This window comes from Amphibalanus amphitrite, unplaced genomic scaffold, assembly GCF_019059575.1.
Source record: "Amphibalanus amphitrite isolate SeventyFive unplaced genomic scaffold, NRLGWU_Aamphi_draft 000261F_arrow, whole genome shotgun sequence".
NCBI classification, from domain to species: Eukaryota; Metazoa; Arthropoda; class Thecostraca; order Balanomorpha; family Balanidae; genus Amphibalanus; species Amphibalanus amphitrite.
In genome coordinates, this window is record NW_024881756.1 from 621,512 (window position 1) to 646,579 (window position 25,068).

The 25,068-nt window shown below is 51.9% G+C and overlaps 1 protein-coding gene across 4 annotated transcripts; it reads left to right on the plus strand.

Annotated features, from left to right (window-relative positions):
* The first annotated feature begins 486 nt into the window (after positions 1-486).
* LOC122386729 (tyrosine-protein phosphatase 69D-like) lies at positions 487-24,801 on the plus strand. 4 transcript variants are annotated; one of them, XM_043376224.1, is made up of 27 exons: positions 487-559; positions 1,678-1,762; positions 2,043-2,203; positions 2,684-2,798; positions 3,046-3,187; positions 3,449-3,600; positions 4,250-4,549; positions 4,949-5,097; positions 5,336-5,483; positions 5,718-5,842; positions 6,140-6,286; positions 6,782-6,972; positions 7,852-7,983; positions 8,266-8,498; positions 8,879-9,086; positions 9,514-9,720; positions 9,943-10,076; positions 11,265-11,450; positions 11,832-12,027; positions 12,354-12,489; positions 13,672-13,821; positions 14,128-14,298; positions 14,967-15,083; positions 15,623-15,850; positions 17,213-17,373; positions 19,112-19,247; positions 23,721-24,801. In XM_043376224.1, exons 2-27 carry the CDS (start codon positions 1,687-1,689, stop codon positions 23,796-23,798), a joined length of 4,179 nt encoding a protein of 1,392 aa, XP_043232159.1. In that variant the 5' UTR covers positions 487-559; positions 1,678-1,686; the 3' UTR covers positions 23,799-24,801. The 4 variants fall into 4 exon arrangements, with proteins under 4 accessions (XP_043232159.1, XP_043232160.1, XP_043232158.1 ...); XM_043376225.1 differs by having other exon boundaries at positions 505-586; XM_043376223.1 differs by lacking the exon at positions 487-559 and adding an exon at positions 670-773.
* Positions 24,802-25,068: the final 267 nt, after the last annotated feature.

Genomic DNA, 25,068 nt, shown 5'->3' on the forward strand with positions numbered 1-25,068 from the left:
TTTTTCCTTTGAAGTGAACATCAAATTTCAGTGACTGTGGATTTTTATCCATAAAGTATATCAAAGGCATTGGTGAACAATTGACTGTTTTTTTTTAAATATGTCTTTTTGCAAATAAACTAATATCTTTGTGATCTAGTTGTTTCAATCGGGCATCCCCGCTTTGTCAAATGCGGCGCTTTGCCAGTTGGTGAAGTCAATGGTAAAATGATGAGGTTACAAAATTTATTCTGAGCTTAAAACTTACGTCATCATAAACGTTCAACTTTTGCGAATTTAAGTAGGTCCAAAAATTTCATTTTATTGTATTTTAAGAAGCATTCAGATAAAATTTGTAAAATGAAATTAATAAACAAAGCAAAAAATGAAATTGAAAATATATCATGAAGAAAATAGTGAAAAAAGTTAGAAAAACATATCGGATATGCATGACGTAATGGGTTTTGTAAGTGGATCAAATCCGAATGTATAATCAATGCTTGCACCAGTTGTCGGTTTTTGAGTATGTGTGATTGTTGAATGAATGAATAGGATGGGTATTCGTTAATTGTTTTATTTGGTAAGTTGAACCGTATGAATAAGCGAAGTAGGTATCAGAATTCCTGCTTTATTCTCTATATGCTATTAGAGTTCCTAGAATGGCTTTGCTCACTTGACCGAAATTGCCTCCAAGTTGTGTCACCTCCCATTTCAATTTGGCATTTCGTGGTGTTTGGAACTGGAGACCTTGTATATTGGTATGGCACAGACTCATAAAGTTGCAACAACTTGAGGTAGGGGATTGCGCCTTTAAAGTTGTTATGCTCAATCTGCTTAGTTGCCCTTAGTACTGCCATTTCTCGCAAGACAAGAGCACGAGTCAGAAGGAAACCAAACCAAGACATAACATTTGGACGCTTTAGCCTTGCGGCTAGGTGCCTTGATTCGACAACAAGTTGTTGCAGCAAAATTTGTTATTTGTCATTGCTGGTCCTGTAGCTCAGTCGATAGAGCGTTGGATTCTGCGTGGTGAGAGCATGACAGCCTGGCTTCGAAGCGTGATGGGCACTTGATGTTTATGAGCCTCCTGACTTGTATGGTTGCAGTTGGTGGGAGGCTTTAGCCAGTCAAAGTCAGGGGGCCTGCCATGCACAGCTTTGTGTATGCTCTTAACTTCAGAATCTAAATTCTGCCATAGGCAAGAAATTGTGCGATCAGAACTCGGAAGGTAGAGAGCAGGGCCAACGCTACAAGCTTCACTTAGCGGGGGCTCTTTTCTTGTGAATGTGGATCCTTCCATTCAAAAGGTCTGGAAGAAATTAATAAGACAGATTTTAAATGGAAAAATGTCATGTATTTGCCAAACATTAATTTTATAGGTACCTACTACCAACATTTGATTTAATATAGGTAGTAGATATGAAATGGTTGAGCTACCCGCAATAAATTTATAAAAGTAAAAAAAAAATATTCCAACTTGTATCCCTCTACATCCAGGCTCACTGTCCCAGCTACCCCTTATGTCACCCTTGCTGAACAACACCCTTTCTTGAACCACCATGCCACAATTGTATCAAAATAAGCTATTGAGAATTGAGGAAATATAACACTGACCATAAAGTGATGTCATTTACTCAAGGAAACTACATAACAAATTATGAGGTTTACAACATGACTGACATATGGCTTCTTTTTCAGTAATATGCCATGGATCACCCAATTAGACCATGGTGCTGGCTGTTTTACACTCTTCTGTTGGCATCTTTGCCATCTTTTAGAGCAGGTAAGACTTAGGAGCTGTATCAGTTTCTACATGCTAGCCAAGTTAATTTTATGCGCAAATAATTGTGTTTTTCATTTTGTTTTCCTTTCCTGTAAAAATGTTTTCAAAAATAAATCTTCATTTTCATAAGGAAAATTATTCTGATGCTGTTCAATCTATTTCAATGGCTGATCCGCTCATGCTTCTGAAAGACTTTTTTATCCTTTTCCATAGTTATATCTCTGATTGTCATTCACAATCCTCCAATAACATGTGTGATGTCTTTCGTTTTGTTGGACAGGTGCAGCCATCACCAAGCTGACAGGACCTGAGCTGTTGGACGAGTGTGACAATGCCACCATCTCGTGCACGGCTCAGCCAGCCGATACTGAGCTCTGGTGGACCAAAGATGATGTCAATGTGTCACGGTCAAATCGTGTCACCTTCGTGCGCGAAACCAAGGTGGGCCTCGGGCTGCCAGGGTCCTAATGAGATCAACTTACTGGGACAATGTGTAATGCTAGAAGGCTTCAGGGAGGGTGTGGTCAACAAAATTTATATTGTTGCCATCACAATGGCTGCTCTAGTGATGGATATCATTTCTGTTGTAGCTTTGTTGGCTTACCAAGCTTCTTGTTGGAGGCGCCATATTATGGTGTTTTAGAATTTCAGTTATATCGAGATCGTGATGTGGAGGATTGGCTATAGATGTGACAGCTACTTGTCAGTGATGAGGCTGGACAATTATTAATTTTCAGTGACTTTCAGTGTGAAAAATCTGTTTTATAAATTGTATCAGCACTTGTTTACCTGGCTTCTCTTTTCAGATAGTTGGTGCCCTTGCCCCTTGCATTAAGTTACCTATGCATTTTTTACCAAGCTGTCATACCATATAAATGGTAGAATGTCGTTTTTTGACTGCTCCCTTCCTGCTGCTCACAGGACAAGTCTGTGGTGTCCCACCTGCAGCTGTGGTGTGTTCAACTCTCCGACCAGGGCAGCTATACGTGCCACGTGGCTAGCGGCGAACCGGGCACGACGACGCTGCGGGTCCGAGGTGAGAGCACGAGGTGCTCGTGCATACGTGGTGTCTTTCAGGTTTACCAATGGCCTGCTGTAATAGATAATGATAAATTGACTCTTTTTATCCAATTTTAGGGACAGCTCTGGCTCGATTACCGCGGGAGTTTTACATCGATGCGGAATAATTATCGTGACTCGAGGCAGGTTTTTAGTTACGGTGCGTTAAATACTAATCCCCTCTGTCGAGTATCTCCGTCTGACTCTGTCCGTGCTCCCGTCAGTGGGCCCGGAGCTGGCTACGAGCGGTAACGGCACAGCCCAGGTGGGAGGCTCGGCAGCGGTCAGCTGCTCGTTTCGCGGCAGTCCGACGCCGAACATCGTCTGGAGCGCCGGCAAACAGCCGGTCAAAAACAGCACCTCAAAGTACGTGTCTCTCTCCGGCTGACCGGGCGAGTGTCGGGTGACGCGTCACACGATAGCTCACTTCCCGGCCGTCTGGGCACAGTCCGCTATGCGCTGCATACCTCCAGCAGTGCTGCCCGCTCAGTTCTGCCGACCCCTGTTGACACCGTCGTCGGATATAGCGATCAGTCGCGTGCCACGTCAGCGCGTTGTCGGCAGTCTGGCGGACAGACTCGGGTCGCCGTTCCGCGGTGTCTAATGTCCCGCCTGATCTCACCACAGGTACACCATCACCGTTCGTAACGTCTCATCGACGGAGGTGGAGAGCCAGCTGACGGTCACCAACGTGTCTAACAAGGACGGCGGCCAGCTGACGTGCCAGGCCGGCAACGAGGCGGGCACCGCCGAGCATACCGTCCGAATCATAGTTCAGAGTGAGTGGGGCAGTCCGTGTCCTATCCGCAGGCCGAACCGATCACACGGTCCGAATCATAGTTCAGAGTGAGTGGGATCGCCCCCTCTCCGCACCCAGGCTTGTCCAAGCACTTGGCTGTTCGTAACATAGTTCAGAGTGAGTGCGGTCGTTCTCTTTTCTTCTCATTATGCGGGTCCGATTACAGCGTCTGTATCGTAGTTTAGAATCGGTGGTGTCTCATTGGGCAAACTGATCAAATGAATAGGTGGGGTCGCCTTTCGCCGTTCAAGCTGTTCAGATGAATGAGTGAATTTTGCACCTTCTCCGCTGGTCTGAGCGACCGCAGTTCTTAAAGATTAGAGCGATGTAGGCCGTCCCCGGCCAGTCGCCGGTCGTTTTTGTCGAGATAAAAATAGTTAACCATGAAATATTATCTCCTCTCCCGAGTTGTGATCCTTTGAGTGCACCGCACCCCGAGGCCCATTCTCACACCGATGACCGGTGAAATCGGATTGATATGATTTTCTTTATTTGATCTCACCGTAAAGAGGTGGTGGTGAGGTCGGTCGTCTCCGGGCAGTGAACCTCTCTGCCTCGGCGAAGGCCGGCTATGCTGCTGTCTTGCCCTACCCGTCCCTGACCCAGCAGCTGTCTGGCCGCTCCGGCAGGGGAGCCCGAGGTCACCATCACGAAGGCGGTCGCGGTGGGCAAGTCTCACATCTACGTCAAGTGGACGGTGGATGACGGCAACTCTCCTCTGACGGGCTACCGCCTGCAGTTCATGGCCGTCGGCTCTAACGAGTGGCTCTACTGGCCCACGGAGGTTGCGGTGAACGCCACCTCGGCTGTGCTGAGCGGCCTGGAGCCGAGCCGCGGCTACCAGGTGCGACTCACTGCCGAGAACGGAGTGGGCCGCAGCGAGACGGTGGAGGTCGGCCGCGACGGCCAGCTCATCACGCAGGACCGCGGTAAGAGGAACAGGATAGGAGGGAATGTGGGATAGATAGAGAGCAGAAGGGAGAGAGAGAGAGAGAGAGAGAGAGAGAGGGATGGAATGAAAAGCCCGAGTGGAGAGAGATGACATTTGGGCTTCGGAGTCATCGCTGAGGGGATGTTTGAACTTGTTCAGAGCTATCAGGAGCCATGAATTTGATTTAGTGCGTTTAATCTGAAAGGCTAAAAAGTTACGCCTGTTTTTTTTATTGCATGTTGTGGAACGCACCGGTCGTGTATTCCACGTATTGACTGGTCTGATGTACATTTTAGAGACAGGTACCCTACCTTACGTACCATTATACTTGCCACGTGTATCGCACCTGCCGCTCAACACTATCTCACGGGGTACCCCCTGTCGCTATCCTCCGCAGACCTCGAGTACAAGCCGACTATTTCGGTAAAGGCGGCCACCAGCGAGTCGCTGACACTCAGCTGGTCACTGCCGCCGCCCGAGGTGGCGCCCCACGTCCAGTCTTACCGACTGATGAGGGTCGACCGGCTGCAGGGCGAGGTCAAGGAGGTCAGTCTGTGGGCCCAATCGGCCCGGACGGTATTAGTACGTAGATGAGAGATGGTAACAATGGGCCAGCCTGTGGGCCCGACCAACTTGGTCATGGTGGGGAGGGGGCGATGGAACGGGAGAGGTACTATAGTTAGGTATTTCGCCGGTCCACTTGAATTTTACCAGTTTTTTTTTTGCGACCTTCGGTTGTTCAGCCATTACGCTCATGACTGACTGTTGATTATTGTTCCGACAGAGGACGGTGCTGCACCCGATTACGCTGTTCCTGTGGCCGGACCTGGCCGCCGGGCGCACCTACAACATCTCTGTGCGCGCCTGTAACGACCTGGTGAACGTGTGCGGCCCCTGGTCCGACGACGTCCAGGGTACCACCATGGTCGACCGTAAGTGGACAGACGCCGTCGCTCTGTGCTGTGTGTCCGGCGTCTCAATGTCCCGCCGAACTGCGCTCCCTGTGTCACGTTTCAATGTTCCAGCCAGTGTCCATCGTTCTAATTGTTTGACTGGTGCCCAGTGTCCACGACGTGCTTCCAGCTCCTAGCATGTGGCTACATGTTTTCACCCAATGTCGCGTTCCCAAACCCAGCCTCTGACTGAACTCTGCCCCGTGTCGGCAGGTCAGCTAAAGCCGCGTCAGGTGACGCTCCAGTGCCGGCTGGACGGAGAGCGGCTCAGCTCGGCCGTCCTATTCGTTTCCTGGCAGCCGCCGGCGAATGCTGACTCCTCACTCGAGGGCTATACGGTACGGGCAAAACCGCCGGCGTGCACAACTACGGTCACGTGTGACGGCATCTGGTGATAGTTCTTAGTGTCTTTCATTGTCTTTTGCCATGCAGGGAAAATATGCTGCTGTGACTGGCATCTCGTGGCAGCTCGGTCTGTCGATAAGAGACGGTCGTCCATGTCAATGAAAGATGTCTTTGAAATCTCGTGACATTACTCTGAACGTGTCTGTTGCTGACTCTGTCTCTCATGGTTGTCACCGGTATATGATGACCTATCTCAGCATCTGTCACTGACTCATCTGTCTCACTGCCAGGTTACTGTGACCGGCATCTCGGAGTACATCGGCGAGGACGGCCAGTCCCGCGATCAGATGAACTACGGTCCCGAGTCGCGCAAAGTTACCGGGCAGGCACTGTCGACAGAGTTCGTAGTCGACCCCAATACAAACTACACCGTTCGCGTGAGTCACCGCCAAACGTAATGCAACGTTCACATAAGTTAAAATAAGGTGTTTGAGTATCGCGTTATTGATCTCGTTGCCTTACTTCTGCGCGTAGTATCAAGACAGGTTATCTAAATACAAATAACCGGGTTGGTTTTGTAGTCATCCTCGATTTTGCGGCAGTCCTCAGTCCTCAATCCAGTTGTACAGTCCTCGATTGTAGTTATAAAACACCGGTTTTATGGTCGTTGGCGCCTACTTGGGTATTTTGGTACTACCGTTAGCGTTGGCGCTCACTAGTGAAGTGTCCCTCTGCACCGTCATCTTAGATGATATTCCCGTATCTTTCTCGCCCCTCGCGTCATAGTCTCGTGTGTTTCATACCTCCGTACGGCCGTTGCTTCCCTTGTACGAGCTCCTGTATTGTATTGTGTCCTTACACGCCGTACTCTTCAGGCATTGTTTTGCTCCGTTCGGCCCCCTGACGCCCTCCCGTCCCTCTCCTCTGCTCAGGTGTGCGTCGGTACGTCGGAGCCGGTGTGCACGGGTGGCGCGGTGGCCAGCTGCCAGGTGGGCGGCGGTCTGCCGGCCGCCCAGCACCTACAGACCTACAACTGGTGGCGCGTCAACCACTACGGCCGCTGGCTGCTGCTGGTGCAGGTGGACCGGGTGACCGAGCGCAGTGGGCCCATCTGCTGCTACAGGTGAGATCATAGGCGTCCGGGGAGCCTCACAGTGACACAGGTGAGACGGGACCGAGGGACGGAGCGCAGTGGGCCCATCTGCTGCTACAGGTGAGATGGCAGGCGCCCGAGGGACCCGTCTGCTGCTTCAGGTGAGATCGGGGCGCCCTGGGGAGCCTCACAGTGACACAGGTTAGAGGGGACCGGGTGACGGAGCGCAGCGGGCCCATCTGCTGCTACAGGAGAGGTAGGGGGCGCCCTGGGACGTATCCTTCCGCAGCGGGCCCATCTGCTGCTACTGGTGAGTTGGGAGGCGCCCGGGAAATCCTTCCGTTGATACGGGTTAGACGGGAGGCGCTCAGCGGCGCTGGGAGGTGCAAGCGGTGAAACCTTGAAATGGGAGGTGTCCGGCGGAGTGAGAGGTGGCACCAGACCGTGGTGTATACTGGTGTGAAGTTCAGAAGCTGGAGTAGCTGTTAAATTCCTGACGATTGGAGTAGGGCGCGTAAGTTCGAGATCGAACGCTATCAGCGACCGCTGTGAGATATCTCAGGGTATGTTGGTATATGGCCGCCATAAAGATTTATTGCTGCGGCGCCTGTGAACTCAAATCGTGATCACCCGTCTTAGCAAATATCTGTCTTCAGCAGCGGTGCTTGAACATCATTGGGTGTGCGATAAAATTTCAGTCACACAAACACATTTTACTCGGTGTTCAAACAACATAACAATGCATTTATCTTGCCTAGCCCATTGTATTGAGAGTAGCTTATGAAATTCACGATACACATATAAAAAGTTCCATGAATACGTAATCTGTCTTCTCTCTCGTTGTACATGTCACTCTCCATCCATGCGTATCACGGATCTGTTTGTAACCGTGCTCGGCTCTGCCGGCAGGATTGTGATGGTCCGTCTGGCCAACGGTCAGGAGCTGGAAGAGCTACCGCAGCCCGATGAGGTCCCTCTGCTTTCCTATGAGGAGGTCCAGGCGCGCGGAGAGGGCGCCTATCTGGCCGACGCGTTTGGAAGGTAAGTGGGCAGGGTGGTCGGGGGGGGGGGGGATCGGGGTATTGATAACTATATTTGGAGTAAGGCAGGGCAATGAGGGCGATATGCTGCTTCTGGGGTCCGATTGGACGATGACCTAATTGGCTCCTCATATGACAATGTTTCTTGGCTTATTTGACTCCTTCATTTCGAATTACCATAACTATGACCTCGACACAAATGGCGTATCGGAAGCGTCGCTGTATTGGACGCTGACGTGACCAGTAATCACTAATATAACCTTTGATTGTGTCCCTCCCACAGCGACTTCGATAAGACCCAGTACGTGACGCTGGGCGACGGCCAGACCCTGGAGACTGCCGCGTGCGGCCAGTGTCAGCAGCAGCCGGCGGATGGCGGCCGGCGCCGGCGGCACGGCCGGCTGCCGTGGCGGCGCAGCAGGCGTGAGGCGCCCACCGCGCCGCCGCCGCCGCCGCCGCCACACGACGGTCCCCTGATCAACGACGCCCGGTACACGGCCTTCGTCCAGCTGGTCGGTGAGTGGATCAGTGGCAGGCCGGGGACATATGTACTGTTGGCAGCGATGGTGAAGTGTCGGCACCGGCCGCTCACATGACTGAAACGGAGGTCGTGACCGATCGACTAACTTGAACTGCTCCGAGGGGCTAGTCTTGCGTAGTGTGTGCGCTACCTCTGTTTCACGAACTGTAAGGTTTCTTCCCATAAAAGAGATACGCTTTTCCCCGGTTTGGTCAGGATCCATCCAGCCAAACCATCCACCCAAATACACCACAGGCCTCCGACCAACGGATAACCTGGATTTTAAATCTTGCTCTATCCTGACGAATCCCGGCATAACTCGGCCGTCTGTTGCACCTGTTCCGCTCCTCTGACCTGCCCCCTGTCTACCCGGCAGTTCGTCGCGAGGACGGCGGCGTGGCGGTGGCCAGCACCAACTACCTGTCCCCGCTGACGCCGGCGCCGGCGCCGCAGCAGTACCAGCAGGTGCTGGGCACTGTGCTGGGCGTCGTCTGCGCGCTGGTCATCTGCATGCTGATACTGCTGGTTACGCTGTTCGCGCTGAAACGCTACGGCAAGGACGTGGTGGTGTCGAGAGCGCTCAGGTGAGGGGCAGAGTGTTGGGAGGTGCGTTTGTCGTGAGTTGGTGTGGCTAAAATTGCGAGTTTTCTAATATGATGACCTAACCAACAACATGATGTCAGTGTTGCACAGCAGTGCAGTTCTATCTTTGCCACACAGAACACGTTGGACATTATTAATTACCCACATGCACACTTACCGTAACTATGACGCCGCCTTCTGATGGGCGCCTATTACCAGCAGCTGATTACTTGGGCGCCAGATTGATGTGTTGGGGTTGTCAGTAGTGCCCCTATGGGGGGGGGGGGGGGTGTTAGGTAGCGCCCCTATGGGGGGGGGTTGTCAGTAGTGCCCCTATGGATACCAGACGTTACATTCTGTTTCCTCTGTAGATATGCTGGGCAGTCAGTGCCCTCATGGATACCCAACGTTACACGCTGCCTTCCTCAGGGATATGCTGGGCAGCGTGCGCGGGCAGCCTGTGTCGGGCTCAGCTCCCCTGCCGCCGATCGCGCGCCACGAGCTTGTCTCGGCCTACCAGGACCGGCACCGTGACTCGGACCTCGGCTTCCGGCGAGAGTTCGACTGTCTGCCACAGAGACTGCACGATCGTACCACGTACGCCTCGGAGGCGCCCGAAAACTACAAAAAGAATAGGTAGGCTGGTTGATGGTGTCGTGACGAAGGACCAATGAGTAGCGGGTGGGGATCAGTCATTGGGTGGAGTGGCTGGAGTTCAATGAGCTCATTTTTTGTCTCTTCCAACATTCAAGCTGATTGTCCTGAAATTTTTATCACTGTCACTAAATGAAGAAGGAGGAGCTGTGTTATTAACAGTGTGACAATGACTTGAAATACCTGTGTATCGGGTATTTCCAGGTATCCGGATATTCGCGCGTACGACCAGACGCGAGTGAAGCTGAGTCAAATCGACGGCGTGCAGAGCACTGAGTACATCAACGCCAACTTCGTCTGGGGCTACAAGGAGCGGAAAAAGTTCATCTGCGCCCAAGGTAGGGTAACCTGGCAGGCGGATGGTGCGATGGCATCGCGTGTTAGGGTATGGATATGTTTCAGCAGATGATTTGCGGCATAATTTTCTTTTCCTACATGCCGGGGTATGTCTTAAGCACAGCACGAGCCGGGCAGTAAAACTATGACCAAGAAACTGTCGGTGTCAAAATGCCATGTTATTTGTGTGGTTATTTGATAGGCCGGGCAGTAAACAAAAGTTTACTGCCCGGGTTTACTGCCCAGGGCAATGACCTCTAAACTATTGTTTATCGCATTAGCCCAGAGCCCAGAGGTATAATTGACAGGGAGTGTATAATTGACATCATTATTGCATAATATTTGCCTCGTAAAATTACAAAACTAACCTTTTTGGTAAACAATATCTGCTCCGCTCATCAAGGGTTTTGAAATATTTTGTACAAAAGTCTGTAGTCCTTTCCTCGAAACAAACATGTAAAATATGGAAAATATAATGTATTTCACGACGTTTAGCCATAGGGCATCAACAAAGTACGATTACATGAATAAAGGAAAGATTCTTGCAAGAGCACTGGAAAATTCACGTTTAATCACTAGGAATATTATACTTTCTTCTTGTTCTTATGTCGTGGCAAATCATTCATGTATTATGTTCCCTGCCGATATCAACTTGTTGTGCTATTCTGAGTTGATGTTTAAGACGCGATTCTTTTTGAAGTAAGGAGTTTTGATACATTTTCTTCTATAAATTTTCTTTAAAACTTTATCCACAGCATTACCGCAATCACTGTTATGAAATTATGCACAAAACAATCGCATAAAAGTGTCACCAAAACCTGTCGAAACTGCTTAACAGGTATGCGGCATGTAGGAAAAATCTTACTGACCTCAGCCGTACGAAATTATTGGAAACTCGGCTTGCAAAATTTGACCCCGGCCCTCGTGCTTCGCACTCGGGCCTACGTCGATTTTGCAAACCTCGTTTCCAAATAATTTCGTCGGCCCGGTCAGTAATATATATTCTTTTCATTTATTGACTACAAATACATTAATCACGCTGTCTCATCGACCATTGTGCCTGGTTAGTACATACATTCTCTTCGCTACATCGAAATCTCCTCGCTTATGCCCCGTTCACTAATACCGATCTGACCTGACCCTCCCTGACCTGACCTGACATCTCCTTCCCTGCTCGCGCCGTCGGACAGGTCCTCTGGAGGCCACCATTGACGACTTCTGGCGGATGGTGTGGGAGCACTGCTGCGAGCTGATGATCATGCTAACCAACCTGGAGGAGGTGGGGCGCACCAAGTGTGCCAAGTACTGGCCCGAGGAGGGCGAGACCACCTACGGCGCCATCACCGTCTCGCTGGCCGAGGAGAAACCCTACTCAGGTGCGCCGGACGCCCATAGAATCCAGCCATCGTTCTTCGTCAGTTATATAGTGCTTCATGGTTTTCTTGTTTTCTGTCTTTGGAATGTGAGGGAATTTATCAGGCCTGTAGGGCCGTTTATCGCTGTATTTGTCGAAGTATCTCAATCCTGAACGAGCGAGTGATCTGTGACGGAGACTACATTGAGCTGCTGTGTGCCCTGCGCCGTGCGCTGTACGTTGACCCATGCTCTGATGCCCCACGCCGTTACCCTTACCATTAACCTCGCTGATCTTTTTTTTTTTTTTGTCTGCGTTATTTCGCTCGCGGTACCCACCGCTGTTATATCTGCTGAGAGCGAGGCACATACTCTAACCTGTTTGATACCACTGCCGTCCACAGACTACATCCAGCGCGTGCTGAGCATCAGCCGTCCGCGCTCGGACGGCTCGGTGGAGACACGCCGCATCACCCACCTACACTACCTGGTGTGGAAGGACTTCATGGCGCCCGAGTACCCCACTGGCATCCTGCGCTTCATCAAACGCATCAACGAGATGTACTCGCTCGAGATGGGACCCATTCTGGTCCATTGTAGGTGAGTGGATAGGTCCGTGACTAAAGCAACTGCGAGACGACACGATAGGGCTGTAGAGGCTGAAGAAGCTTCACTCATGAGGTTAACGCAAATTGCTAGATCATTTTACATTGCTATATTTTTGTCAATTGTTATGGTGAGTTTTGATTGTGTTACGCCTATTTTGCATGTTGTCTGTCTACATTGCGGTGTATCCGAGTGGCATATTTATGATAAGCATATCACTTTGAAGAGTTTGCTATGTTTTCTACCGTGTTATCTCCGGTACGCCGATAGCCTCAATCACATCAATATCTAACGCCGCTCCCGTGTGTGGTCGCCCCCAGTGCCGGCGTGGGTCGGACGGGCACCCTGGTCGCCATCGACTCCCTGCTGCAGCAGATGGAGGAGGAAGGGGAGGTGACCATCTTCAACACCATCTGTGACCTGCGGCACCAGAGGAACTACCTGGTCCAGTCGCTGGTGAGGACGCAGACTGGCTGGGTGGGGCAGGGCGGACGGTGGGGTGGAGTGAGGGGGAAGCTTGGTTGGCTTACACATCAAGCCAAGGAAATGATCAGTTGCTGATGGTCACGGCGTGTAGTGCCTAAGATTCACTTTCATTCACTGTATAGCTATGGAACATTCTATGCATTTTTAGAAGCTGTCCATTTGCATGTTCGATGTGCTCAACGCGGTGACATCATATCCTTTGTCGTTTCCTCGCTGCGATGTCCGTGCCATCCGGCCCTTCCAGAGCTCTGTTGGAATTTGTCAGTTCTAGACCGTAATCTGGCCTTCATTGCCCGGATTCTTGGCTTTAGTGCAGTTCCGTCCCCACTGCGAGCGGGGAACAGGCGGCATTCCTTTCACGGGCCATCACCGGCCTTGCACATTAATTGCATCACGCAATTAGTCGCAGAACCCGGCTGGATCCGTGTCTTTCGTGCTGGGCTTCGTGTCGGCGCGGCCTTCATCGTGGCTTTTCACGACTGTCTTTGCCCACTGTTGTCTTTTATTTACCGCATTCAAATCAAATGGCCCGCTTTTCAGGGAAGGGAAGTATTTAAAATCCACCATCCCCTTTTTATGTTAATTCATGCAAAATGTCATGCAAATAAGTCCCTCTGATGTAACCCCAATAATGCCAAATACCAGAGGCCTAAGGCGGCCAGAGAGGTAGTTAGTCCAGCTCGGGTGTCAAAGTCGAGGGAAAGCTGGAACGGGATTTTAGAAACTGATGAAGGCTTCATACTGTCAAGTGTAAGTGTGGAAAATCGTTCCGTAGAGGAGGCGCAATTAGTCTAAGCTATATGATGCTAGCCTGATTCTTTGATTGGCTAGGAATTTGTATGACAATCTTTTGGTGCATGGTGCCTTATCTACGCAAAACGCTGTGGAAATGTACATTAGTATTTTTCCTCTCAAACGTGTGTCTTTGTGAGTTTGGCTGTAGAGGAGAAGACGTATTTCAGATGAATACGACGGGAATTTTGCATTATTTACGTGCGGCTAAGGATGAGTTTTCATTCAGATTTAAATGTCAGCTTATGCAAGTCCACATGACATGTCGGGCGTATCTGAGCGAGCCTCCTAACAGCACCATCTGTGCAGTTAACCGCATCTCTGTTGGATGTCGACGCCTGCTCGCCTCTCCCGTTACAGAAGCAGTACATCTTTGTGTACCGGGCGCTGATGGAGTACGCCCAGTTCGGCGACACGGAGATTCCGGCCGCCAAGCTGGCCGCCACCTACCGCTCGCTCTGCGGCAAAGAGCCTGAGCGGATGAGAACGCGACTCGAGGAGGAGTTCAGGGTGAGTCGGTGGGGAGACAGGGGCTAGGCTGTGTGGATCGAATGGATGGAGAGAAGACTAGAGCCTGTGGTGGTTTTTGGAGATGCAGTTGTTATGTGCCCGTTACTTGAAGCCGTTATCATTTGCTACATTTTCTGGGTCTCAGTCTGGTGGGTGAATGATAGATGGCTAGTTGATGCATTTGTGCCGCTTATGTGTATTGGTGACTTAAACAGTGTTGGGCAAATTTTCTTTCGGTACATGCTGTTCATTATTGTAATCATATGCCTGCTACCATCCCTTCTGACCCTCCCACCCCTCCGACAGCGGCTAGGCGAGGTGACGGAGGAGCGGAAGGCGTTCACGGTGGGCAGCAGTGACGAGAACAAGGAGAAGAACCGGCTCGACTACATCGTGCCCTACGACGTCAACCGGGTGATCCTGGCGCCGCTGCCCACACGGCCTCTGGACACGTACATCAACGCTTCCTTCATACAGGTAGGGTGGATGGATTGGCAGGTGGGCGGACGGACGGACGGACGGACGGACGGACGGACGGACGGACGGACGGACGGACGGACGGACGGACGGACGGACGGACGGACGGACGGACGGACGGACGGACGGACGGACGGACGGACGGACGGACGGACGGACGGACGGACGGACGGACGGACGGACGGACGGACGGACGGACGGACGGACGGACGGACGGACGGACGGACGGACGGACGGACGGACGGACGGACGGACGGACGGACGGACGGACGGACGGACGGACGGACGGACGGACGGACGGACGGACGGACGGACGGATATATTATGGATGGGTAGTATCCGGAGGGATGGGAAGCTCTCAACTAATTAGATAATTTATAGCAGTCGGAGTAAGTCAGTTCTAATTTGAAGGCCGACTTGTTTGATAAGCCCATTAATTGGTTGTGTCATACACCATTGCGAATCACTTGGGGTAATTGATTTACAACGGCTTTGTGTTCAACCTTGAGAAATATTTAGGATGCCCCATATGTTTTGGATCTTAACTGATTCAGGCTAGTTTACCATGTAATGTGTGTTGTTGGAAATCAGCTCGCTCAAATTTCTAAATCGTTTGCCTCGTGCGCTCCACTACCTCACTGAAACACAATCCGCCGTCTCTTCCACAGGGCTACGACATCTCCGAGACATACATCGTGACTCAGGAGCCCCTGGAGCGCACGCGGGCCGACTTCTGGCGGATGGTGCTCGACCTGGAGATCTCGTCAATCGTCATGCTCTCAGAGGTCAGTGTCGTGATATGGCTGGGTAGAGGACGGGACAATACAAGGCAGGGTGGTGTGAGGGAAACCGTTAGCTCAAGGTTTGTCCAACGGGGAAAGAGGCGGAATGGGTGGCTAGGGTATGCAAATATGGCCTGTTGTCTAGCGTGAAGTGGCATTTTCCTCTGATGCAATGTTTACCCTTATGGTAAGTCCTGCAGCTCAAATGCCACTTCAAACACGTGCCTGGCACCCAGCTATCTTTTTGTATTTCGTGAAAAAAATGAAATCGGGAGCTGAGTAGAGCGTCTGGCGCCTACCCAGACAGCTGTGTTCATCAGTTTTGCTTTGTTTTGCTAATTTTACGAACAAAGCCACTTGCATATTCAATCGTTGATTGTAAGGCATTGTCGGTACACTGCCAAACAAGCTTATTTCTTTTCATGTGCTACGAGCCATCGGTGAAATGCTACAGTTTAGACCAACCATGCCTTCATCAGCTTCTCTCATGACCGTAATAGGTAGGTATTCAACCGTGCTCACTGTATCTATGCCTGCCCTAGGACCCGGCGACGGCGACGGCGGCGCCTGTCGATATATCCGCGGCGGGCGACTCGGCTGACCCTGAGCAGCCGCCATCGGCCGGCACGCCCGCCTCCTCAGAGCCCTACTGGCCGGCGCTCGACGAGACCGTCACCTACGATCACATCACAGTCAAGTGTATGAGCGTCAAGGCGGGCCCGCCGGCAGCCCCCTACACGTGGAGGACCTTCTGTGTGTCCAGTGTAAAGGTGAGTTTGTGAGAGTGTTGGGAGGTGAGAGAACAAGACGTGCCGGGAGCTCAGTGTGAGTGTCGACTGTCGGGGAGGGGGGGGGGGCGGGGGAGCTATGGGAACCGGGCAGGTATCGGCCTGGCACGATGGATCTGCTTGATCAGGAATGACACTGCGCTGCCGCACTGATTTATGACCCGTTGATTTGCCACCGACGTTAAAGTCGGCTAACAATAGCATCTAAGACGTCATTTGCGGGACAATGGCACGCAGTGGAACGTAAACTAAAGTGCTGATTGTGAATTTGAGTTACTTGTCCTTGATAGGGTATATGTGAACAGTGAACACCTGCGACAACATCGGTTGACATGCGATTGGTTTCATGATCGATAAGTTGCAAGCAATTCGTGGAAGATCAAAATTGCGTGATAAAGCATCGGGGTAGCCCGTTTGAATGCACGATTCCGCTTAGTTTTGTTCAAATTGTCGCGCTTTTTTTACACAGCTGTGTTTGCGCTATTTTTGTCCACTCAGTAATCCGTCACTTCGGCGTTGAATTGCTGTGTACAATGAGCTGAGTGCAGTGCTCGAATTTTTGTGATTGGAAAATCCCAATAAGAACAGGATCTGTTGACAATCATTTGCACCACAGTTCAATCACTCTGGGACATGTATTTTCATTGTCAGAAAACTCAGTGTCAGAACACAAAGACAACATTGCCAGCTCCACCTGGTGGTCTGGCCGTCCTGTCTGACTATCTATCTGTCTCTATCTGACTGTCCCTGTGCCTTTGGCAGGGTAATGACTCGGTGACCACCAGTCAGCTGCACCTGGTCGGATGGCCGCCCTGTTTGTGTGACTGTATCTGAGTATCTCTCCGTCTTTGGCAGGGTAATGACTCGGTGACCACCAGTCAGCTGCACCTGGTCGGATGGCCGCCCTGTCTCTCTGTCTGTCTCTATCTGACTGTCTCTGTGTCTTTGGCAGGGTAACGACTCGGTGACCACCAGTCAGCTGCACCTGGTGGGCTGGTGGTCCTGTCTGTCTGTCTCTATCTGAGTGTCCCTGTGCCTTTGGCAGGGTAACGACTCGGTGACCACCAGTCAGCTGCACCTGGTGGGCTGGTGGTCCTGTCTGTCTGTCTCTATCTGAGTGTCCCTGTGCCTTTGGCAGGGTAATGACTCGGTGACCACCAGTCAGCTGCACCTGGTCGGATGGCCGCCCTGTCTGTCTGTATCTGACTGTATCTGTGCCTTTGGCAGGGTAATGACTCGGTGACCACCAGTCAGCTGCACCTGGTCGGATGGCCGCCCTGTTTGTCTGTCTGTATCTGTCTGTCCGTCTGTCTGTCTCTCTGACAGTATCTGTCTCTGCGGCAGGGTAACGACTCGGTGACCACCAGTCAGCTGCACCTGGTCGGATGGCCGCCGGCCGCCGCCGACACTCAGCAGACGGTCAAGGCTCTAATACAGCTCATCAACCGGCTGGATGAGGTGCAGGATGCCTGCCTCAACCCGGGACCCGTGGCCGTCCACTGCAAGTGAGTCCCAACTTTATACATCAGTCCACATGTGTGATCAGTCATGTGTGAGCGCCGGCTACGGTGATTGTCCACTGTAGATCAGTCACAGTATGCAGATTGCAGGTGGTGGGTAAGTCCATACTTCAGTGGCTTTCCTGCAGATTAGTCCACCAGTCACAGTTTTCGGAGTCCACAGGATGACGAGTGATTACAGATCCGATGGCTTTCTTCTGAGGAGGTGAATTTATGCTTATCACTATTCACAGCCAATCGTTGTCAGAATAAAACGGGTATCCGACACCCTTTTAAATCCTCCATCCCATTTACTTGAATTTCTGATCCCTGATAAGATAAGCATGGTTAGGTAGCTTGAAGACAGCGTCAAATTTCGCCGAATCGCCGCATTATGCGTCATTAACCAGCTGCAGGAACGGTCATCAATTGAGCTCGACGTCCTTGTTAATTTCGTAACGCCGCATACCTCACCTACCTAGGTCCCGATGAGCCATGCTCATCTCCCGGGACCCGTGTGGTGAGCTATGAGCGATGAGCACGGCTGTCGGCCGGACAGACCTGTCTGTTGGCACCGCACCATGGCGTCCTGGGACTGGTACGGCCCTCAGCCCCGGCTGTCTCCAGGGCCGGTGGGATCAGATCAGACCGTCTTGCCGCCGCCGCCGCCCGACCGCGAGGCCAGGCGGCGTTATAACCACCTCCCCGGGCTTATCTGCCTGTGCAGATCAGCTCACAGCTGCAGACTGGGCGTCATGGCCGGCGGAGGAGCGGCGGGGGCGCTAATCTCACACCTATCCCCACTTCCACTCCACCCTCCCCTCCGCTGGCGCTTCCCGTGCACAGTCGGCAGCGTGCCAACCGACCTGTTCTGGCCGGGCAGACCGGTCCCGGCGCCTGTCCCCATTGGAAACCTGTGTATGGCGCCGCTGAATCATCCCGCCACTCGGCGACCAGATGGGAAAGTTGCATTCGTTACTAACTCTGGCCGACGGCTGAACTATGATTTTAGGGCAAGGCTGTTCAATTCCTGTTCAATGGCTATCAAAATGATAAACGCTGGAAACTTATACTCAATAGTCACCAGTCTGCTTATCAAAATGAAGCTCACTGATAAGCTTTTTTATATAAGGGCGCAAAATGATATTTGCAGTCTTAAGACTCCAATTAACGAAATCTTAGCTCTTTATTTCTTTTTTTTTAATTCAGTAAAGCTATTTTATGCTGTTTCTCAGATTCTTCCCAATAAAATGCCTAAGCATTCAGCCCGCCAAGACGTGCATGCAAAGTTGTGTGGCGTGTCCATTTCGGCTGTTCATTTTTCACGGCCTTGACGCTCCCCTGATGTGACGGCTGACCGCTGACGGATGATTTATGAATACGATTAATGGAGTGGCGTGACCAAGGACCGATCACTACCGCAGTCCCTGTCTGGTCGAGATTACCTTGTGTCTGATCGCCGCTTCTGTGTGTAACTTCCTCGTAATGTCAGCGACTCGACGGCAGCATGGGATAGGGTGCTGTTTATGTTTTTAATGCGGACTGCGCGAGTCTATCCTCCCATCTCTTCCCATAGTGACAGGAGTCCTGACAGAAGTGTGGAGATGGCTCTGTGTGCGTTATGTCTGTGAATCTCAACACTTTTTATCTCTCTCATGCAGTGACGGCGGCTCGGGCAGCAGTGTGGTGGTGGCGCTGTCGGTATCATGGGAATTTGACCATCTATTCTTCCCATCTCCTGCAGTGACGGCGGCTCGGGCAGCAGTGTGGTGGTCGCCCTGGCTAACCTGGTGCACCAGTTCACCCGGGAGCGGCGCTGTGACGTGTTCCAGACGGTGCGCAAACTGCGCTCCCAGCGACAGGGCATGGTCCAGGAACTGGTGAGTACCACCAACGCTGCGGCACCCCACATCGGCGAGCCGATTAACTGCTGAGTGTCATTAAAACACAACGTTTTCAATATGACTACCACAGGCCAGTGCAACGTGAAGCGATTCGGTGCAGCATGTATTAGTATATTAGTCTGGGCTACTACAATGCAGCCCCGTTATATGGTATGTTGTGCAGCTACGTAATGCTGGTCGAGGCATGATACCGCTCCGCGCTTCGTTTATTCTTGGCTGTTCGCTCGCCGGTTCCTTTGTCCGCTCGTGCCTATCTGCCTCTGGCCCGCGGTCTACGGGGAATCGGGCCGCTCCCGCGGCGGCCAGCGCCATGGTCGATAATGGGTTTCGTCTGGCCCGACCGGCTATCGGCGGCCGGCAGACACGCGAAGGGTGAGCCGTGCCGGGCCGGAGCCCGCCCCTCGGATCTGGCCGTCCTTGGGGACACGAAAAGGCACCGACTTGACGGCCCGGGGGCAGTACATCGGCCCCCGAACTGCTTGCCGCCAACTGGTGATGGCGAAAGGTCGATACGCGACATGCAATTACAGCACGCCAAGACTCAGATTGGTATTTCTGTCATATTTGGAAAAGCGAACTACGATTTGGTTTTTGCAATATTACGTGTTTTGGGTTGATTGTTCTCGCATTTCCTTAGGCCTTAGCGTGCGTTACACGCTTCCTCAGACGCCACCAAAGGGATTGTCGTGTCCTTTTCATCGTTTGTTGTTTGCACTGAGATGTAAGCACGTTAACCCGCGCGGGGCTGGGGTCTCCAGCCGAACGCGCGGGGCTGGGGGGGGGGTAAATTTTACCCCCCCCCCCCCCCCCCGTTATCTCCCGAACTAATGGTCCGATTTGGAAAATGCAAACGCCAATCGAAAGCTCTCATCACGAACTACTAAAAACATGTACTTAATTTAAAGTTTGAGGTCAAGGTCAAGGTCAGGTCAAGGGTACAAATTGCAAGTTTCTACAGTATCGGCCTTGCACCGTAGTTGCCGAAGAATGGAGTCATGGACTGAGACTGATCGCCCAAAACGTGTTCTTAGGCTACCAAGACAATATTCGTTGCATACAATATCATTCAGAGGTCAAGGTCAAGGTCAGGTCAGGTCAGGTCAGGTCACCAAAAAACAAAATATAGAAAAGGGCATGTGCGACACATGTTTTATGGGTCATTTTACTCATAGAATTCAATAGGCACACTCAATAAGTGATATGGACCACCTCTGGATGAATTTCAGGTCGAGGTCAGGTCAAGGTCAGGTCAAGTGAGGTCAAATTTTGAAGTTGGTTGTTAAGGCCTAAAAAGATGTCTATCTGATGCAGTTTTTCACGGCGAATCGAATGGTGCTATTTTTGTTTCCGTAGGAGGTGTAGAACTTCCAAAAAAGTCATTTTTCAAAAAATTTGTGTGTCGTGACGTCATAAAATTTTGAATAACTCCCACATTTTTGAACCGATTCTTCTAAAATTTGGTATGTAGGTGCACATAGACCACTTCTCTGACATATGTTCCGTTTTTTTTCGATAGACTCAAAATTTTGGATTTTATAATGATTTTCCCAAAAAAGTCAGTTTTTTGAAAAAAAATTAGGCCAAAATCCAAAATTTTCAAAAAACCGAGATAGCCATTTGATAGACAAAGTAAAATTACGTATAACCTTTTTTGTTACGTCTTGATTCCTTTAAAAATGAAGATGTTAGCGGCGTTTGAACTTTTGCCGTTTTTGAGGCGAAAATGGCGAACATGACGTCACTAAAACGTCAATTTCTCAAAAATTTTCCGACGGATTTCGCTCAAATTTTCAGGGAACGTGTCAAATTGATGTAAGAAAAGGTACTGAAAGTTTGGCGGCGCTGCGCGCCGCCGTTTTTGAGATATCGCAAAAATTCGCGAGGGGGGGGGGTAAAATTTACCCCCCCCAGCCCCGCGCGGGTTAAATGTTTAGAGATTTGCAGAATTAATTATCCTTTCTCTGTAACAATCTGGACTGCTGGAATCTTAACGGTCAGTGAACTGTCAGTGTCATTAATATCGTTTATAATCCCACTTCATAACTTTTGAGAATACCAAACAGCAATGGCCTTTCATCTCAAATCACTGTTGACTTGCATGTGAATAAATTGTGCACGAATGGCATGCATTTGCGCACCGTGCAATGGATGCTGTCAATGCCGCCAAATGATGAAATTGACACCACCCATCATATACACGAATATGAGACATACTTGCATCGCCGAGGACCATGTGTTGCCTAAGTAGTGTTTTTGCTATTCAAATCCTTTGGTAACGTCTGTAGCGATGAGATGCTGATGAATATGCATTCTCGTCAGTAAGCTGCATGGGTTCCATGGGTTCCTTATCGGCGTTGGCTCCAGGCCTATTTGCACCAGATGTGGTGACTGACTTTCGGTCCGACACGTCTTGATCGAGTGCCCGAGACTGGACGCTGAGCGATCGCGATCTTTTGGATTGCGTGGCCCCCAACTCTCTTTGAGAACACTTCTCCGCGACGACTCCCCTTTTCTCGATTCCTCTCGCCTCTTTTCGTTCATCACGGCCTCCGGGCTTCAGGTGATTTTTAACCCCCGACTTTGAGGAAGATTGGTTGGTTATGGGCGCCATATAGCCTCGTTGCTGGTGCGCCCTAAAACACCAAATCATCATCATCGTCAGTAAGCTGATTATTCCTAACGTCAAAATATCATGGACGTAAACAGCTTCATAACAGTTACTGTTCACGGTATGCGTGTATCGTTAACCAGTAGCTCAGCATCGGCAGGTGCCAGGGGTGCGCTACCCATTGGACTTGTTTATGTTAAACGGCCTGCATTTAAGTGTGTTGATGGTAAGCCACATTTGTTCTCTCTTTTGGGTCTCATCTCGCGTTACAACTAATACTTTACCAGCATCGATGTTGGAATGAGTGTCGTGCACCACTATTCCGGTCATTTTGTGAATATTCTTTCCAATGAATTGTTTTTGCTTCAGGATTTGTCGGACTTTTGTGAATGTGCGACTGGATGTTGGTTTACGGCCAAATTCCAGCACTGCATTAAAAACAGTTTGGGCAACTTCAGTTCATGGAAGAAAACAATTAGCGGACTTGATTTCAAGGATTTCAAGGACCCTGTATAGGAAACCATGTCCGTCGACAGTGGAATTTTACCTAGGAGCCGACTGAGTTTCCTACACTGGCCCCTAAAACTGACCGTTAGCTGGTGTGTCGGGCACTGCGCCTCGCCTGTGTGTGGCCTTCTTCGAGCGCAGTCCTTTCACCGGGCCACAGCCAAATTATTGTCCGCGCTGACGGAACGTCACACCATTCCTAATACATTGCTTTCGGGCCAGATTCCGCCATTAGCCGCATTTGTTTTACACTTCTTTAAGTCGGAGCCGGGCTGGCTTAGATCCTTCCTGGCCCAGAGGTTACCTTGGCGTGCGGCGATCCCTGCACGCGACAGTGTATATTGCCGCATTATCAGGACGGTCGCCGTGGAGCGCTGTGTAAGGCGCGCCCGGGCTGCAGGGGAAATTTACGGCGAAGGCCGACCACTTCCAACTACGCCGCCGTTTTGGTGGGCTGATCGGTCCGGTCGGACCTGGCGGGGGCCGCGCGGGCCATCGGGGCCGGCGCCGGAGTCATTACCGCGCCGGCCCGCGCCGCGCTGCAGTGTCGGACGCGCTCCCATTCTTCAGCGGGTGAAATTCCGCCGGCCGGATCCCGGTCGATCCACGCACAGATTAGCCAACTGGGTGCCCGCCGCGGCGGCGCCATTCATACGGTGCGGTGACCGGTGGCACGGCCGGGTGCCGCGTGCCCCGCCACCCGCAGCACGCAGCAGACGTGCGAGGAGCACCCGCGCGGCGCCGACCCTAATCGCGGGCACAGAGACGGCCGACATTGGTTAACGCACACCCGGATATAGAGCGCTGACCTGTACTGGAGCACCATCTGAGACTGCTCAGAGCATCGGTGATATCGTTAATTGTGCTCCCGAGCCCCGTCTGTCGCGACTCTCTCTCTCTCTCTCTCTCTCTCTCTCTCTCTCTCTCTCTCTCTCTCTCTCTCTCTCTCTCTCTCTCTCTCTCTCTCTCTCTCTCTCTCTCTCTTTCTCTCTCTCTCTCTCTCTCTCTCTCTCTCTCTCTCTCTCTCTCTCTCTCTCTCTCTCTCTCTCTCTCTCTCTCTCTCTCTCTCTTTCTCTCTCCAGTCTCTCTGTCGCCTCTCCTTCCTCTTCTCCTGCCTTTCGACCGGAGTCATTTCTAGTCTGGAAGGTGCATGCATTGTAACTCATTGATTAGATGTTTTTGTTTGTGGTTCGAAGCTGAATAAGATGCGTTTCTGTGTGGTGTTGTGCGACCGTCTCCGCCCTCTTGCCTCGTTCGTCTTCCCCTACCTCAACTACGACCCCGACCCCGACTGTGACCCCGACCGTGACCGAGTGGCCTCGTGTGTTCGCCAGGCGCACTACGACCTGCTGTACCGCACCATGGTGGAATACTGCGCGCTCTCGGAGTCGTGCGGCAACGGCCACCCGTGAGTGGCGCGACTCGGCCCGTCAGCTTCTCAGCTAGTCAGCCGGTGCGCCGGCGCCGCCCGCGTCACTCCCGCCCCGCCCCCGCCCCCGCCCCCGCCCCCACGTCACACCCCGATTTTATAGATTTTGTATGCGGACTGCGCGGTTCGCTGCCGGACGCTCGCGCGTCACGCTTGTACTAGCTTTTCACGGCCCTCGAGCGACTTGCTCTGTCGGAGGACGGGCCCGCTGCGCCGGCCTCCGCACGCCATTGGTGATACTTGTCCGTGTCGTCTCACCTGTGAGAGAGCTGAGTGCTTCGCAGTTCTTGATGCGAGAAGTTTTGTATTGCGTTGGTACCCAGGTGGTTTTATGTTGTGCGTTGAGCCGTCTGAGTTGTGTGGCGCGCCTCTCAGATGGGCCGGTATCTACGTGAATGTGTTTAATGTATATATTGGCACACGACTCGGCGCGAGCGGAGGCGTGTCGCTGCGTCACGCACAACGCGCCAGCACGCGCCGCGATCGCTGGCGCAGCTGCTTCCAGGTGTATCGCCGGCCTTGCCCTTTCATTGCGCATTTAGGGTGATATCCTTCTGCTCATTGGTGTCTTTTGTATCGAGTGTGCCATACGCTGGATCCATGTGCGGCGGCGTGCACTGGGCCGCCGCGGGACGGACGTTCTGTGGACTTGCTCTCGGAGAGACAGAGTAGGCTCGTGTCGCTGCCGTCGACGGTGTTGCACAACTCGCCGGCACGAATTGCGCGATCCCGAGAGCTTTGTGACGTTTCTCATGCGTGTGGGTGCGCGTGTGCGCGTGAGAGCAAGCGAACGATGGAGTACCACGGCTGACGGGGGACGGCGAGCGCCGTCCTCTGGAGGACGCCGCTGGTAGCGCGTGCCGATCGGTCACACTGTACAAATGAGATCTGCTTTGTTCGGCCGCATCTCTGATATGAAATTCTCTCCGCCGCGCGCGCATTGTCGCAGTATGAAACTACATACACTGGAGTTCGTTGGAGTTCGAGAGCTGGTCTGTTCGTTAGGTTCGGTTCGGGTTGGAATGATTCTGAAGGTGTGGCGAGAGGGACGGCGCAGTTCATGGCACCGAGCGGTACTGTGAGCGCGTTGCGTGCGGCGGTGAGTCGATAGGATCGGTGCCGCAGTTCTGCAGACTGGTGTGACGGGTATCGATTGCCGCCGCCCGCGCCTCCTCATAACATAGGCACGGTGTCCGGCACGAGCAGTAGTTTATTGCTGCTACTCCCACCACCAGAGCGCGGCGAGTGCGGCC